This window comes from Lepidochelys olivacea (genome assembly GCF_965140295.1).
Source record: "Lepidochelys olivacea isolate rLepOli2 genome assembly, chromosome: 2".
Lineage (NCBI taxonomy): Eukaryota > Metazoa > Chordata > Testudines > Cheloniidae > Lepidochelys > Lepidochelys olivacea.
The window spans coordinates 163,559,441-163,573,259 of record NC_140412.1 but is presented as its reverse complement, the minus strand read 5'-3'; the positions used below and the strand labels follow the sequence as shown (position 1 = coordinate 163,573,259).

General features: G+C 45.2%; 1 protein-coding gene across 1 annotated transcript in view; it reads left to right on the top strand.

Moving 5' to 3' along the window:
* Positions 1–13,819, top strand: part of FHOD3 (formin homology 2 domain containing 3) — a 627,222-nt gene that overhangs the window by 381,575 nt on the left and 231,828 nt on the right. The window contains exon 6 of the mRNA XM_084620053.1: positions 6,516–6,610. Within this exon, the coding sequence (XP_084476179.1) occupies positions 6,516–6,610 (95 nt within the window). The remainder of the gene's footprint in view (positions 1–6,515; positions 6,611–13,819) is intronic.

Here is a 13,819-nt window from a genome sequence, read left to right as displayed (position 1 = left end):
AACCGCTCCCAACCCCACCTCGGAAGCATCTGTTTGTAAAATACATTTCCTGTTAAAGTCCGGGGCTATGAGTACGGGGTCATTACAGAGGGCTGTCCGAAGGTCTGTAAATGTCCCCTCTGCTGTGTCGGTCCACTTTACCATGTCTGGACCTCGGGCCTTCACCAGGTCTGTTAGGGGACTTGCCCTAGTGGCGAAGTGGGGAATAAACTGTCGGTAGTAGCCTACCACATCTAGGAACGCACGGACCTGCTTCTTTCGGGTCGGCCGGGGCCAGTTTTGAATTGCCTCTAGCTTATTTGTTTGGGGCTTCACTATGCCCCTTCCCACAATATATCCCAGGTACCTAGCCTCTGCTAGCCCTATGATGCATTTAGCTGGATTAGCAGTGAGGCCAGCCCACCTTAAGGTGCGCAGTACTGCCTCAACTTTCTCCAAGTAGGTTCCCCAGTCTGGCGTATAGATGATGACATCATCTAGGTATGCAGCTGCATAACTAGTATGGGGGCGCAACAGCTTATCCATGAGGCGCTGGAATGTGGCTGGGGCCCCATGTAGGCCAAAAGGGAGGACAGTGTACCGGAATAGCCCATCCGGGGTGGAGAATGCTGTCTTTTCTTTAGCTTCTTTGGTCAGAGGAATCTGCCAGTACCCTTTTGTCAGATCCAGTGTAGTCAAGAATCGGGCACTACCCAGTCGGTCAACCAGTTCGTCAATGCGTGGTATGGGGTATGCATCAAACTGGGATATTTCATTCAGTCAGCGAAAGTCATTACAGAATCTCATGGTACCATCAGGTTTAGGCACTAGAACAATGGGACTGGACCACTGACTGTAGGATTCTTCAATAACCCCTAATTCTAACATTTTCTTTACTTCGGCCTTGATTTCTTCTCTTTTGGCTGCTGGGATTCGGTAGGGTCTCAGTGTTACCTTGGCTCCGGGGATCGTGTGGATATGGTGATAGGTCTCAGTCGTCCTCCCTGGTTTTGTAGAGAACACATCTCGGTTGCGATTAATCATGTCGCCTGCCTTGATCTTTTGGATTGGCGTCAAGTCGGAGGATACCCTCACTTGCTCGTGTAAGTTATCCTCCTGGGGAAGGGTCTCCTGCATGACTAAGCATGCCTCTTGATCGTGCCAAGGTTTTAGAAGATTGATGTGGTAAATTTGCTGCGATTTCTGGTGGCCTGGCTGCCGCACCTTATAGTTCACCTCTCCCACAGCTTCGATTATTTCGTAGGGTCCCTGCCACTGGGCCAACAGGTTACTTTCTGCTGTGGGCACCAGTACCATCACCCGATCCCCTGGTTGGAACCGTCGAAGCTTCGCTTGATGGTTATAATGGGTTCTTTGGGTCTCCTGTACTCTCTCCAAGTGCTCCTGTACAATGGGCGTAACTCGGGCTATCCGATCTCTCATCTGCAGTACATGCTCAACTATGTTCCTTCTGGGATTTGGCTCCTCTTCCCAGGCTTCTCTGGCTATCCAATATGCCCCGAGGGTGGCGCCCATATAGTAGTTCGAACGGAGAGAAACCCATGGAGGCTTGCGGAACCTCCCGGATGGCGAACATGAGGTAAGGCAATAGGGTATCCCAATCTTTCCCATCCTGGCTCACCACTTTCCTGATCATGGCCTTGAGGGTCCTATTAAATCTTTCCACAAGGCCATCTGTTTGCGGGTGGTATACAGAGGTCCGTGGGGCTTGTACATGGAGCAGTGAACAGAGATCTTTCATCAACTTGGACATGAAAGGTGTCCCTTGATCAGTCAGTATCTCCTTGGGTAGCCCAACCTGGGCAAAGCTCCTTAGCTATTGTCTTGGAAGCTGTGTTGCGCAGGGGAACAGCTTCCGGGTACCAGGTTGCGTAGTCCAGTACAACAAGCACACGTTGGTGGCCCCGAGCTGTCTTCTGTAGGGGCCCTACCAGATCCATGGCTATCCGTTCGAAAGGAACCTCTATTATTGGAAGAGGTATCAAAGGAGCCCACAAGTGCAGGCGAGGGCTATGTAACTGACACTCCAGACAAGAGTTGCAGTATCGCCGGACATCTTCATGTACTCCTGGCCAGAAGAACCTCCGCAGGATCCGTGCCTGGGTTTTCTCTACCCCTAGGTGTCCTCCAAACAGGTGACTGTGGGCGAGACTCAATATGGCTTTTTGATGTTTTCGTGGCACCAGAAGTTGTTGTATCTCTTGCTCCTGCATTTGCACCATGCAGTACAGGAGATCTTTCTTCACTATAAAGTACGGTCCGGGACCCAAGACCTTCCCATCCACGGGTATCCCATCGATCTCGGCCACCTCTTTCCTGGCATTATCATATCGGGGGTCCTCCTCCTGGTCCTGCCCAAAAGTCTCTCTCCCGGGACTAACCTGCCCACGCTCCCAGGGGTCAGCTTCTGCTTCTTTCAACGGCTTGCCGCCGTCATGGTTGGGGGCAGCTTCTGGCTCACCTTCTCTGGTGGAAGTTCCTCTGTTGGCTGCTTGCGTCCATCTGCCTACTAGGGAGGTCTTCTGGCCCTGGGTCAGGATCCGGGTTCCCAAGGCCTTCACAGCCTTCCTTGCTTTTTTTTTTTTGTCTTCCGGGTCTTTTGGGGGGGCTGAGAATAGATCCTGAGAAATCTCAGCGAATATTGGGGGTTGACATTCCCCCGGTGATGAGTCGCTGTCCTCAGGGTCCCCACCTCCCTCCAGCCTCTCCAGGGGGGAGTAAATTATCAAACCCTGGATAGTCCCTCCCAATGACTACAGGATATGGAAGTTTAGGAACTATGCTCACGATCACCTCAATGGGGTTTCCCTGAACCTCTATCTCCACTGGGATGGTGGGGTAATGGCTCACGACTCCATGCACGCACATTTGGCTTGTAGCCGCTGACTATTTTTTACCAGCTTACCCAATATGAGGGTGATAGCACTCCCAGAGTCCACAAGCGCTGTAGTCTCTGCTCCATTTATCCTCACTGGCCTGGTATAATTATGTAGGGCTAATGCGACCCCCGTGAGGTGGATAAGGAGCATGGGACCTCCCAATCCCCCAAGTTACATTGCATAGGCTCCTCGGTGCTGGGACACTGTGCTGCTATGTGTCCCCTCTCCCCACATGCATAACATCTATAATTGCTTTTAATCACTCCCCTATCCTGGGGGTAAGGGGTTTAGCCCCGGGGTTCCCCTCACTCAGGCTAATCCGTTCCTTCTGGTTTTCGCCCCCCCCTTCTTCCACCTAGGACTCCCCAGGGGTTTGGTTGCCCAACCTTCCAGGGTTGGGGTCAGGTGCTTGCTTCGAAAGGGGCCTTCCTTGGGTAGTTGGGTCAGTTCCCTAGCTGTCACCGTCTTTCTACCAGTGTGATCATCTCGTATATGGACGGATCGTTCTGGCCTACCCATTTGCAGAGATCTGGTGGCAGTCCCCGCATGTAATGGTCGATGACCAGGGTCTCCAAAATCTCCTCCGGCCTGCACACCTCAGGCTGTAACCACTTCCGTGCGAGGTGTATGAGGTCGAATAGCTGGAACCTCGGGGGTTTGTTCTCCTGGTATTTCCACTCATGGAACCTCTGGGTACTTACTGCTGCTGTTACGCCTGATCGTGCTAGGATCTCTGCCTTCAGATGGGTATAGTCAGTGGCATCCGTGGCAAGCAAGTCAAAGTAAGCCTTCTGGGCCTCTCCACACAAAAAAGGGGCAATAATGCTGGTCCTCTGCTCCTGGGGCCACGCCTCACACTGAGCAGTGCTATCGAATGAGAGGAGATATGCCTCTATGTCATCTCCTGATGTCATCTTTGGCAGACAACCAGTGGCCCTCAGGGTTCGCGTCCCGTCAGACCCCTGGGCCTGGGTGGTGAGGATCTTCAGCTGGTCCACCACCTCTCTCAAGAGGGCACGATCTTGGGTCACCTGGCTCATCAATAATTGATTGCTTTCCTGCTGTAGCCGCATAGACTCCTGTTGTGCCATTGCCTGAACCCGGGTGGCCTCCTGCTGGGCTGCCATGGTTTGTACAAGAGCTCTTACCACCTCTTCCATTGTGGTACAAAGCAAACAAACAAAAACCAAAAAAAAAAAAATCCAAAACCCCAGTGCACTTTTTTTAAACCTCTTTCTTCCGCCACGCTGTGAACGAAGTCCCACTCCTGACACCAGTTGTGACAAAGCTCTGTCCTTGCCTCCGTGGGTCCTGCGTTTCCTGGCGGATTTCACTAGCCTCAGAGGCTCACTGTGACCCTCCACGTAACCCTTCTCTCTCTAGAGACAAAGGTCACAGTCTACTGAGCCATTTTCATCATAAGCCAGCAAGGGAGGTGAGGAGAAGTTATCCTTCCTTGCACAGTCTCTGTTGTCTCCCAGTCTCAGTGATTAATCAGGGGGCAAAGGTGCAGGGGGAGCCCAGGCCCACCCTCTACTCCTGGCTCCAGCCCAGGGACCCTAATAGTATCAGCTATGGTAGCTGACCTTTTAGAAAAATGACATGTACAATTCCCTGGGCTGCTTCCCCCACAGCAGCCCTCACTTCTTCAAGCTCCACTTCACCCTTACCTCAGGGCCTCCTTCCTTGTGCCTGATATGGTGTGTACTACTCAGCCTCTCCAACAGCGCAACTTCCTTCCACAGCTCCTGACATGCCCACCCACCTGACTGACTGGGAGGCTTTTAACTAGTTTCCGCCAGCCCCTGATTGGCTTCAGGTGTCCCAATCAACCTAGCCTTCTCCCTGCCTTCTGGAAAGTTCTTAATTGGCCCCAGGTGTCTTAATTGACCTGGAGCAGCTTCCATTTCACTTAACCTGGTACCAGGGATTTGTTTAGCCTGGAGCTAATATATCTATCTCCCACTACTTTTCTATAGCAATCTGGCCTTGCCTTGTCTCTCTAAGTAACAGAGAAATGATCGTATTTGGCATAATAAGCCTCCTTATCAAGAGTCATGGCATGCGCACTGCCTATCCAGTACAGTTGTGTGAACAGTGGTCTCAGGTTGGAAAAATCATACAGACATATCATAAAAGAAACAAACTACTACCAAAGGATGTGAACATGTGATGATTCCTGCTATTCTTGTAAGTGGCACTGCGGTCTAGAGAATGTAGGATAGGTAATTAGGAATCTGAGCTCAAATCCATTTTTGCCACTGACATGTTGTGTGGCTTTTGGCACTTGCTTCTCTGCATCAGTTCGCCCCTTTGAGAAAAGGGTATAAGTATACATTTTTACCTACCTCAGTTATGATGATTAATTAGTTAATAGGCCAGATTCATGCTTCCTGGCAAAGGATGTAAGCATTGCCTCTCTCTGTGTCAACGAAGCTGGCTGCACCAAATGGATGATTCACCTGATGGACAGCCGCTAGACAATGACACCCACTTTTGAGGTGGGTTACGGATCATTCCCCACCCAACCACCAGAGACAGGTTCTGCTGATGGGGTCCAGTACAGAACATATAGTGAAACTAGCCAATCCTTGAAAAGCTTTTGGAAGATGCACAGTATAATTATTATTTTCTCTGCTCTATTTTTTTATATTTCTTCATTGCAAAAATTCTCCAGTAATAACTATTGGGTCATCTTTAATACTATTGAGTTATTCTTACTACAGATTGTGTTGAAGGTGCTACTTTAACATATTCCTTTTCGGCTCAAGTGTGCATGAATCTCCTATTATAAAGTAAAAGATTTGGAGAAGAAAGCTTTGATTTTTGTTAATCCACTCTTCACTAATCCCAGCAGTTGATAATCTATATGAAAAATCTCTGTTTTTCCTTATCACTCAGCAAAGAATTAATAGCTATGTGCTGTAGCAAAGTTTCATGTTAGCAATACCTCATGGGTTTTGCAAAGTATAGTATCGTATTTTACAAGCACTATATGAAACGTTATCATAAATCGTATTTTGTGATTTTTTCTCCTTGCTGTTTTTTGTTTCCTTGCTAACACTCACAATTCAATGATTCACAAGGATGTCTTTGTGAAATGGCAACATTCTGCTATACTAACTTGCATTAACTACCACGCTGGAATTGTGAATTGCTGAAATTTGGCAAACAGAATGGCTAGCCTAATCAAAGATTATTTTAATTCACATAGATAGATTCCAAATCTAAAACATTCAATATACTACATAGTACTTCCAAACATGAATAGACCCATTGGCTCACAGTAGCAAAGCATAGCCCATTGAAAATAATGGAACTGTTCATGGTAGTAAGCACTATGCTGGGTAGCAAGTGTTTCCAAGACTGGGCCAATACAGCACAGAATCATTCAGGCAAGGGCTGATGACTATAATCTGCCCTCAGTAACATTAGTACAAAACTGCAGTGACTCCAAATGAAGTTACTTCAAATTAACACCAGTGTAATCTAGAACAGTATCTAGCCTTGTGTCTTTTGTCAATAAAGTTTTTGTCAATATGAACCTATTTAAATAGTAATGATAGTCAATATCAGGATTTTAATAAATATTCACCAGGTCTGATTGTACTTTCTTTGTCTTTTTCTTTGCTTTAGCTTTGGGCCAGATTATGCTGTATGTAGATGGCATGAATGGAGTAATAAATCATAATGAAACCATCCAATGGCTGTACACTCTCATTGGGTCAAAGGTAAGAAGTTCTCCAGTTACTTGTTTTGTACATCTTAAGTGTTCTTTACTTTTTTTTTATTTTGTGTGCATGAATTGTTGCTGAGGTGTGTGTGTGTGTGTGTGTGTGTGTGTGTGTGTGTGGAGAAGGGTTGGAATTCCAGAGAGAAATTTAAGTATTGATTGCTTGGGATCAACTCATATAGTTTTGTAAACTAAGACTAGAAGGATACAATAGAATTATGCACAGAATTTAGAGTTGGCAGCATTCGTAAAGCAAAATAACTTATCAGCAGACTCTGGAGCCTGACATCTTAGCTCTTTCCTAAATATAGTTCGATCAGTTATAGCAATAGCATTTGTTATAATAATGGTGTTGGTTCTTATATTTTAATTTAGACTGAGATTATCCTGTCCTTTGGTAAAATATACAGTATTCGTTGTGTATATTTCAGTCCATTGTTCAGTATCCTGTTAGAGCGCTCAATTTTCATAAACTTGTAAATATTAAGGTCAGAGGAACAATTCTGATCATATAGACTGATCTCCTGCATAATCCAAGCCATAGTTTTCACCCAGTAATTCCTGTGCCCAGCCAAATAATTTGTGGTTAAATTAGAACAATCCTTTATAAATACATCCACTCCTAATTTAAAGACTCCTATTTAAAGACTCCTAATTTAATCCACTCCTAATTTAATTTCTAAGTGAAAGCATCTACAGCCCAAACTGGAGCAGTTTGGAGAATACAGGCATCAATCTGCTACCACGCACACGTGAAGCAAGAATTCTGCAACTCAGGCTAATTCTGCCACCTACCTAATATTGCTGTCAGTCAAGTCCATAGGACTTCTACCCTCATCTAAACTTGGAGTTAGATCAGGCCCATATTTTACATAGTGCCTACATGCACAGAGGGGCAATCAAAAAACATGATTATTGCAAGGGCATTTAATTGGTAAGCTGTTTCAGGACCTGATCCAAGATCCATTGAAGTGAATCGGAGTCTTTCCTTTGACTTCAGTGGATTTGGATTAGGGTCTAAAATACTAAGTAAATATCTGTTTAGAGTTCCAATGTAGACTGGACTGTTATTTCTTTCCTGATATTTCCTGATATTGGTAAATACCATATTTTTTCAAAGGACAGTATGTCCTTGCATTGCTTCCATTTGTGTAACCAGTAAATTTGACCACGAGGAGAACATTTTTTTTCTGGCATAATGTTGAGCTTGCCAGGGTGGTATGTGGAAATATCTCTCCTCATATGTACGGTCTTACCAAATTCACAGCCATGAAATACACATCACGGACTGTGAAATCTGGTATCCCTCCCTGAAATCAGGTCTTTTGTGTGCTTTTACCCTATACTAGACAGCTTTCACGAGGGAGACCAGTGTTTCTCAAATTGGGGGCCCTGACCCAAAAGGGAATTGCAGGGAGGTCACAAGGTTATTTTAGGGGGGGTTGCGGTATTGCTACTCTTTCCTCTGCGCTGCTGTCTTCAGAGCTGGGTGGCCGGAAAGCGGCTGCTGTTGGATGGGTGCCCACCTCTGAAGGCAGCGCCCTGCCAGCACCAGCGCAGAAGTAAGGTTGGCAACACCATACCATGCCACCCTTACTTCTGCACTGCTTGTGGTAGCAGCCGCCGCTCTCCAGCTGCCCAGCTCTGAAGGCAGCGCCGCCACCAGCAGCAGCGCAGAATTATGGGTAGCAGTACCGCAACCCCCCTACAATAACCTTGCGACCCCCCACAACTCCTTTTTGGGTCAGGACCCCGACAAATTCAACACTGTGAAATTTCAGATTTAAATACCTGAAATAATGAAATTTACAATTTTTAAAATCCTAGGACCGTGAAATTGACCAAAATGGACCGTGAATTTGGTAGGGCCCTACTCATATGAGGATGAGCCCTTTGCTGTAGCTTTTCGTGTTTGCACAGCCTGGCTGTGAACAGCCACCAGTGGAGAGCATGATCACTTTAGTCTCATAACAAAAGATGCATAATGGGTCAAATTCTGTCTCTGCCTGACCTGGAGCCCGTGCAGTTCTTCTGCAGGGGGAGGGAGGAACAGGTGGAGGGGCTGCTTACGGATATCGCTGCTTGCATAGGCCCTTATCCAGCTCCTGTTAAAGTCAGTGGAAAGATTCCCATTAACTGTAATGAGAGGTAGATCAAGTCTACAGTGCAGAGCCTTACACTGTAGAAACTCCCAATATGGGAGTTCAAGGAGTGGGTGAAGAATAGGCAGGACCTAAAAGGAATGTGAGATGAGCCACAAAATCTGTTACTGCCCCCTAAAGCAGAGGGTAGTGTGTAAGAGCCACACAGGCTACTCCTGCCCCTGTTATTTAGACCGGCTCAGAACAAGACTAACTGCCACAATGCTTGGAATGGTGTCAGTAACCTCTCTACACTAGGGGTCCCCAAAATTGCTAACACCTGGTGAAGCTGAACTAGTGTTAGCAATGGTGAGAAATTCTCTGGACAGGGCTGGCTCTACAGTTTTTGCCGCCCCAAGCAGTGAAAAAAACTGCCGCCACGGACAGCAAAAGGGAGAAGCTGCTGCTGAATTGCTGCCGCGGCCGGCGGAACAGAGGAGCTGCCGCCGAATTGCCACCGCCACGGAAACACTGCTGCCCCTTTCTAACTGCCGCCCCAAGCACCTGCTTGGAACGCTGGTGCCTGGAGCCGGCCCTGTCTCTGGAGATGATGGGGCCATAGAGAAAGGGCTTTCTTTCCTTATTTCCGTACGGATATTTGTGCAACCTAAAGAAGAGCCTAGCAGTCCTGAGTCCCAGAGGCCCCTTTAACCAATCCCCCCAATGCACAGAATTCATTACTGCAAGAGATTGAGTCAAAAACTGGGGCTGGGTTACTATAAATGCTGGATCATCTTTGGATGACTAATAATATTGGTAGATATGAAAAGTAAGATAATGATGAGGGTAACTAATCTCAAGTGTCATGAGCATCTTGTTGGGTGGAAGATCAGGAAGGAATCCCCCCCCCCCATACACACACACACGTAGATCATTCCACAGTTGCCTCGGTGCATAACCAGGCAGCTTGTTTTCTTGGAACATCAAATACTCGCCCCTGCCAGAGAGAGGATGCAATAGAGATGTAGAGATGGTTTGGGGGATACGGATTCTAGTTTCCTATGAAACATATACAAGAAAAAAGCTGTGCAAGAAAAAGAAATGTTAAGACATTGAGTATGCTAATCCTCTCATTCTACCACGATGTGGGGGACATCTTAGTGTTACTTTACAGATCTGAAATGAGGTATGTTGATTGTCTTTACCAAAGCACTACAACACTCCAGTCTTTAAGCTCCTCTTCTCCCCCATCGTCAGCCGAAATGATTATATCCATATCTTGGCTCAGTGCCTGCGACTAGGGAATGCAGGCAATGTGTTTTGAATAGTTTGGTTTCAGGTAGCATCAAAGTTATTCTTTCATTATTATTTAACTGTCTTGGAAGAGATCTAAGTCCCTGTCTGTGTGCCAAAAGTTAATCGAAGGTATGACAAGGCTACTAGCAGAATGTGTGGTGTGACAGCTGCTTTATGCACTTAAATGTGGATTTGGCTCTCCATGAAAAATGAATCTGTGGAATTTGCAACATACCTACAGTCTAATTTACAGTCCAGCTAAACTACTTCTTTTTCTGCAACAAAGGGAAAATTGTTTTAACGTTGTTGAGCATAAAAGGAAGGTAAAGTTGCTAAAGCTTCAGTGTAAATATTGAAACAATTCCTTGTGGAAGGAAACGGAAGATAAACAACATATCATTTAGTGGAGTACATTAGCAGTGACTGGGACATGTTGTTTCTTGCCTTTACCTAAAAGCTTTGTAGAGGCTCAATAAGCTAATTAGTAGAGATGGTTGAGTAATTTTCATTGAAAATCTTTTCTGACAAATTCCATAATATTTTTGATTTTTTATAATTATTTGTTAAATCCTGCTCATTCAGTCTCCAGTTCTGGCTCCTTACCTAATGGACTTGTCTATATTAGGTATTTTTTTCCTGTTATATTCCCTACCATTGCTCATACTATTGCACTTCCATCTCTGATAGCAACAGAACTGGACACTGGCATAGATGGGTCACCATCAGCCACCGGCATTTTCATCACTGCATTGCCTAGACCTGCTGTGAACAGAGTTAGAGGACACAATTGTTAAAATTCCAGCAGAGAGTTTGCACTAGGACTCCTACCATTGTTTCCACTAGTTGAGGTGCACCAATGGCATCAGTAGTGAGAAATCGTAAAGGTGGAGGGAAGGTTAGTGTTAGACGCAAATCATATGAGTAAGAGTGGGAGAACTGGGTGCTAGGATAGCAGTTCTTGTTGATGATCAGTGCAAAATTTGAGGTTAGCAATGTACTTCTTCCATATTCATTTTAAGGGATGGAATAGCATGGCATTGCTCAAAGTATTAAAATATATCACTAAAATCATAACACTTACATAGGCCTTGATTCAGCGGTCCCACCCTCCCACCCCCCGTATTTAGCAAAGCACTTGACCATGAGTTTAACTGTAGATAAATGGTTAAGTTCTATTGGGCTTAATGGAACTTAAGTACATACCTAAAGTTAACCATGCTTTTTAGGCGAGGGTTGGACTTACGTGCATATGTAAAAGCTTTGCTGAATTAAGCCATAGTGCTTCTCGAGCTCTTTAGACAGGTGTGTAGATATCAATAAAAGTTTCAGCTATCCTAACTTTTTAAGGTGATTAAGGGATTAAAAACAGAGATAAAAATAGCCATCATATATGTCTATTTTAAAAAATCTTTTTAAAGCTCTTTTGGCTCCCAGATAAAAGGGATGAGGGGTTTGGTGGGACTAGGGGAAAAGGAAGGCTAAAACTGAAACCTAAGATTTTGGAGTGGATAACTAGCGGTTCCAACTTTTTCTGTCAATTTCATCATCTCATCTTTCTCACATCATTCTTACAAATCTCACCACCACCAGCCTATGTACAAGAATAAATTTGGAATCTAACTAGAGAGCCAAGTTAAGTAACAAGGGAGAAGATTTTCAAAGCGTGAAGAACAAGTAGGCACCAAACTCTCATAGATTTTCAATAGATTTTTTAAAATCTCCATCATTGTTGGTTAAATTTTCTGGTAATTCTCAGATCCATGACAGCACTCCAATACCCTCCATGTATCTTTGGGGGAAATATCTCCCTCTGTGTAGAAATTAAAGGAAAAGTCCTGCTTGTACATACCAGCAAGGGTATGTGTGAAGGCTGGAAGGTTTTTTGCCTCCAATAGACATTTCTATAGAGCGGGCTTCACTCAGGACAAGTTGCAATGTTAAAACAAGGCTAGCAAATCACAAAGCTACAAATAATTATTCTAAATTTTAAAAAAAAAGAAAGCTTTAAAGGGATATTGTAGTTTAATTTAATCCATTTTTGAAGCAATTTCACTCATGTTGTCCAGGAAGAACTGATTGCTTTTGTTATGCGAAACCATTTCCCTTGGATGTCACTGACTGCAAACAATAGCAAGTTAATGAAGTGGCATTATGTGTCATTCTACCTAGTTGTTTCACACCGTAGTGATGTGTGACACATTGCATCACTGTACCCTCAATAATATATTTTATTGGACCAACTTCTGTTGGTGAGAGAGACAAGCTATCAAGCTTACAGAGAGCTCTTCTTGTCTCTCTAATATCCTGGGACCAACATGGCTACAAAACTGCATGCACCCTAGAACAGTGGGTCTGAACCTTTTTTCAATCACAGACTCCTAAAAATTTTCAAATGGAGGTGTGGGCCCCTTTGGAAACCTATTGTCTGTGTATATAGTTGAATTCTGTTCAATCAGTTTTGCGTCTAAGTCTTTCATGGACCCCTTAGACATAGCGGCAAAAGAGTCCTGTGGCACGTTATAGACTAACAGACGTATTGGAGCATAAGCTTTCGTGGGTGAATACCCACTTTGTCGGATGCATGTAGTGGGAATTTCCAGAGGCAGGTATAAATATGCAAGCAAGAATCAGGCTAGGGATAACGAGGTTAGTTCAATCAGGGAGGATGAGGCCCTCTTCTAGCAGTTGAGGTGGGAACACCAACGGAGGAGAAACTGCTCTTGTAGCTGGCTAGCCATTCACAGTCTTTGTTTAATCCTGAGCTGATGGTGTCAAATTTGCAAATGAACTGAAGCTCAGCAGTTTCTCTTTGAAGTCTGGTCTTGAAGTTTTTTTGCTGCAGGATGGCTACCTTTAAATCTGCTATTTATCTCACCACATAATCCATTGTCTACAGCCAAGCGCTGGGGTACAACCGCATTTGCTCCAACCCCTCAGACAGAGACCAACACCTACAAGATCTTCACCAAACATTCTCAAAACTACGATACCCACACGAGGAAACAAGGAAACAGATCAACAGAGCCAGACGTCTACCCAGAATCCTCCTGCTGCAAGACAAGCCCAAGAAAGACACCAGCAGAACTCCACTGGCCATCACATACAGTCCTCAGCTAAAACCTCTCCAACGCATCATCAGTGATCTACAACCCATCCTGGACAACGATCCCTCACTTTCACAGGCCTTGGGAGGCAGGCCAGTCCTTGCCCACAGACAGCCCGCCAACCTGAAGCATATTCTCACCAGCAACTACACACCACACCATAGTAACTCTAACTCAGGAACCAATCCATGCAACAAACCTCGATGCCAACTCTGCCCACATATCTACACCAGCGACACCATCACAGGACCTAACCAGATCAGCCACACCATCACCGGTTCATTCACCTGCACGTCCACCAATATAATCTACGCTTTCATGTGCCAGCAGTGCCCCTCTGCTATGTACATCAGCCAAACTGGACAATCTCCATGTAAAAGGATAAAAGGACACAAATCAGAGATTAGGAATGTCAATATACAAAAACCTGTAGGAGAACACTTCAATCTCCCTGGACACACAACAGCAGATTTAAAGGTAGCCATCCTGCAGCAAAAAAATTTCAGGACCAGACTTCACAGAGAAAGTGCTGAGCTTCAGTTTATTTGCAAATTTGACACCATCAGCTCAGGATTAAAAAAGACTGTGAATGGCTAGCCAACTACAAAAGCAGTTTCTCCTCTCTTGGTGTTCACACCTCAACTGCTAGAAGAGGGCCTCATCCTCCCTGATTGAACTAACCTCGTTATCCCTAGCCTGATTCTTGCTTGAATATTTATACCTGCC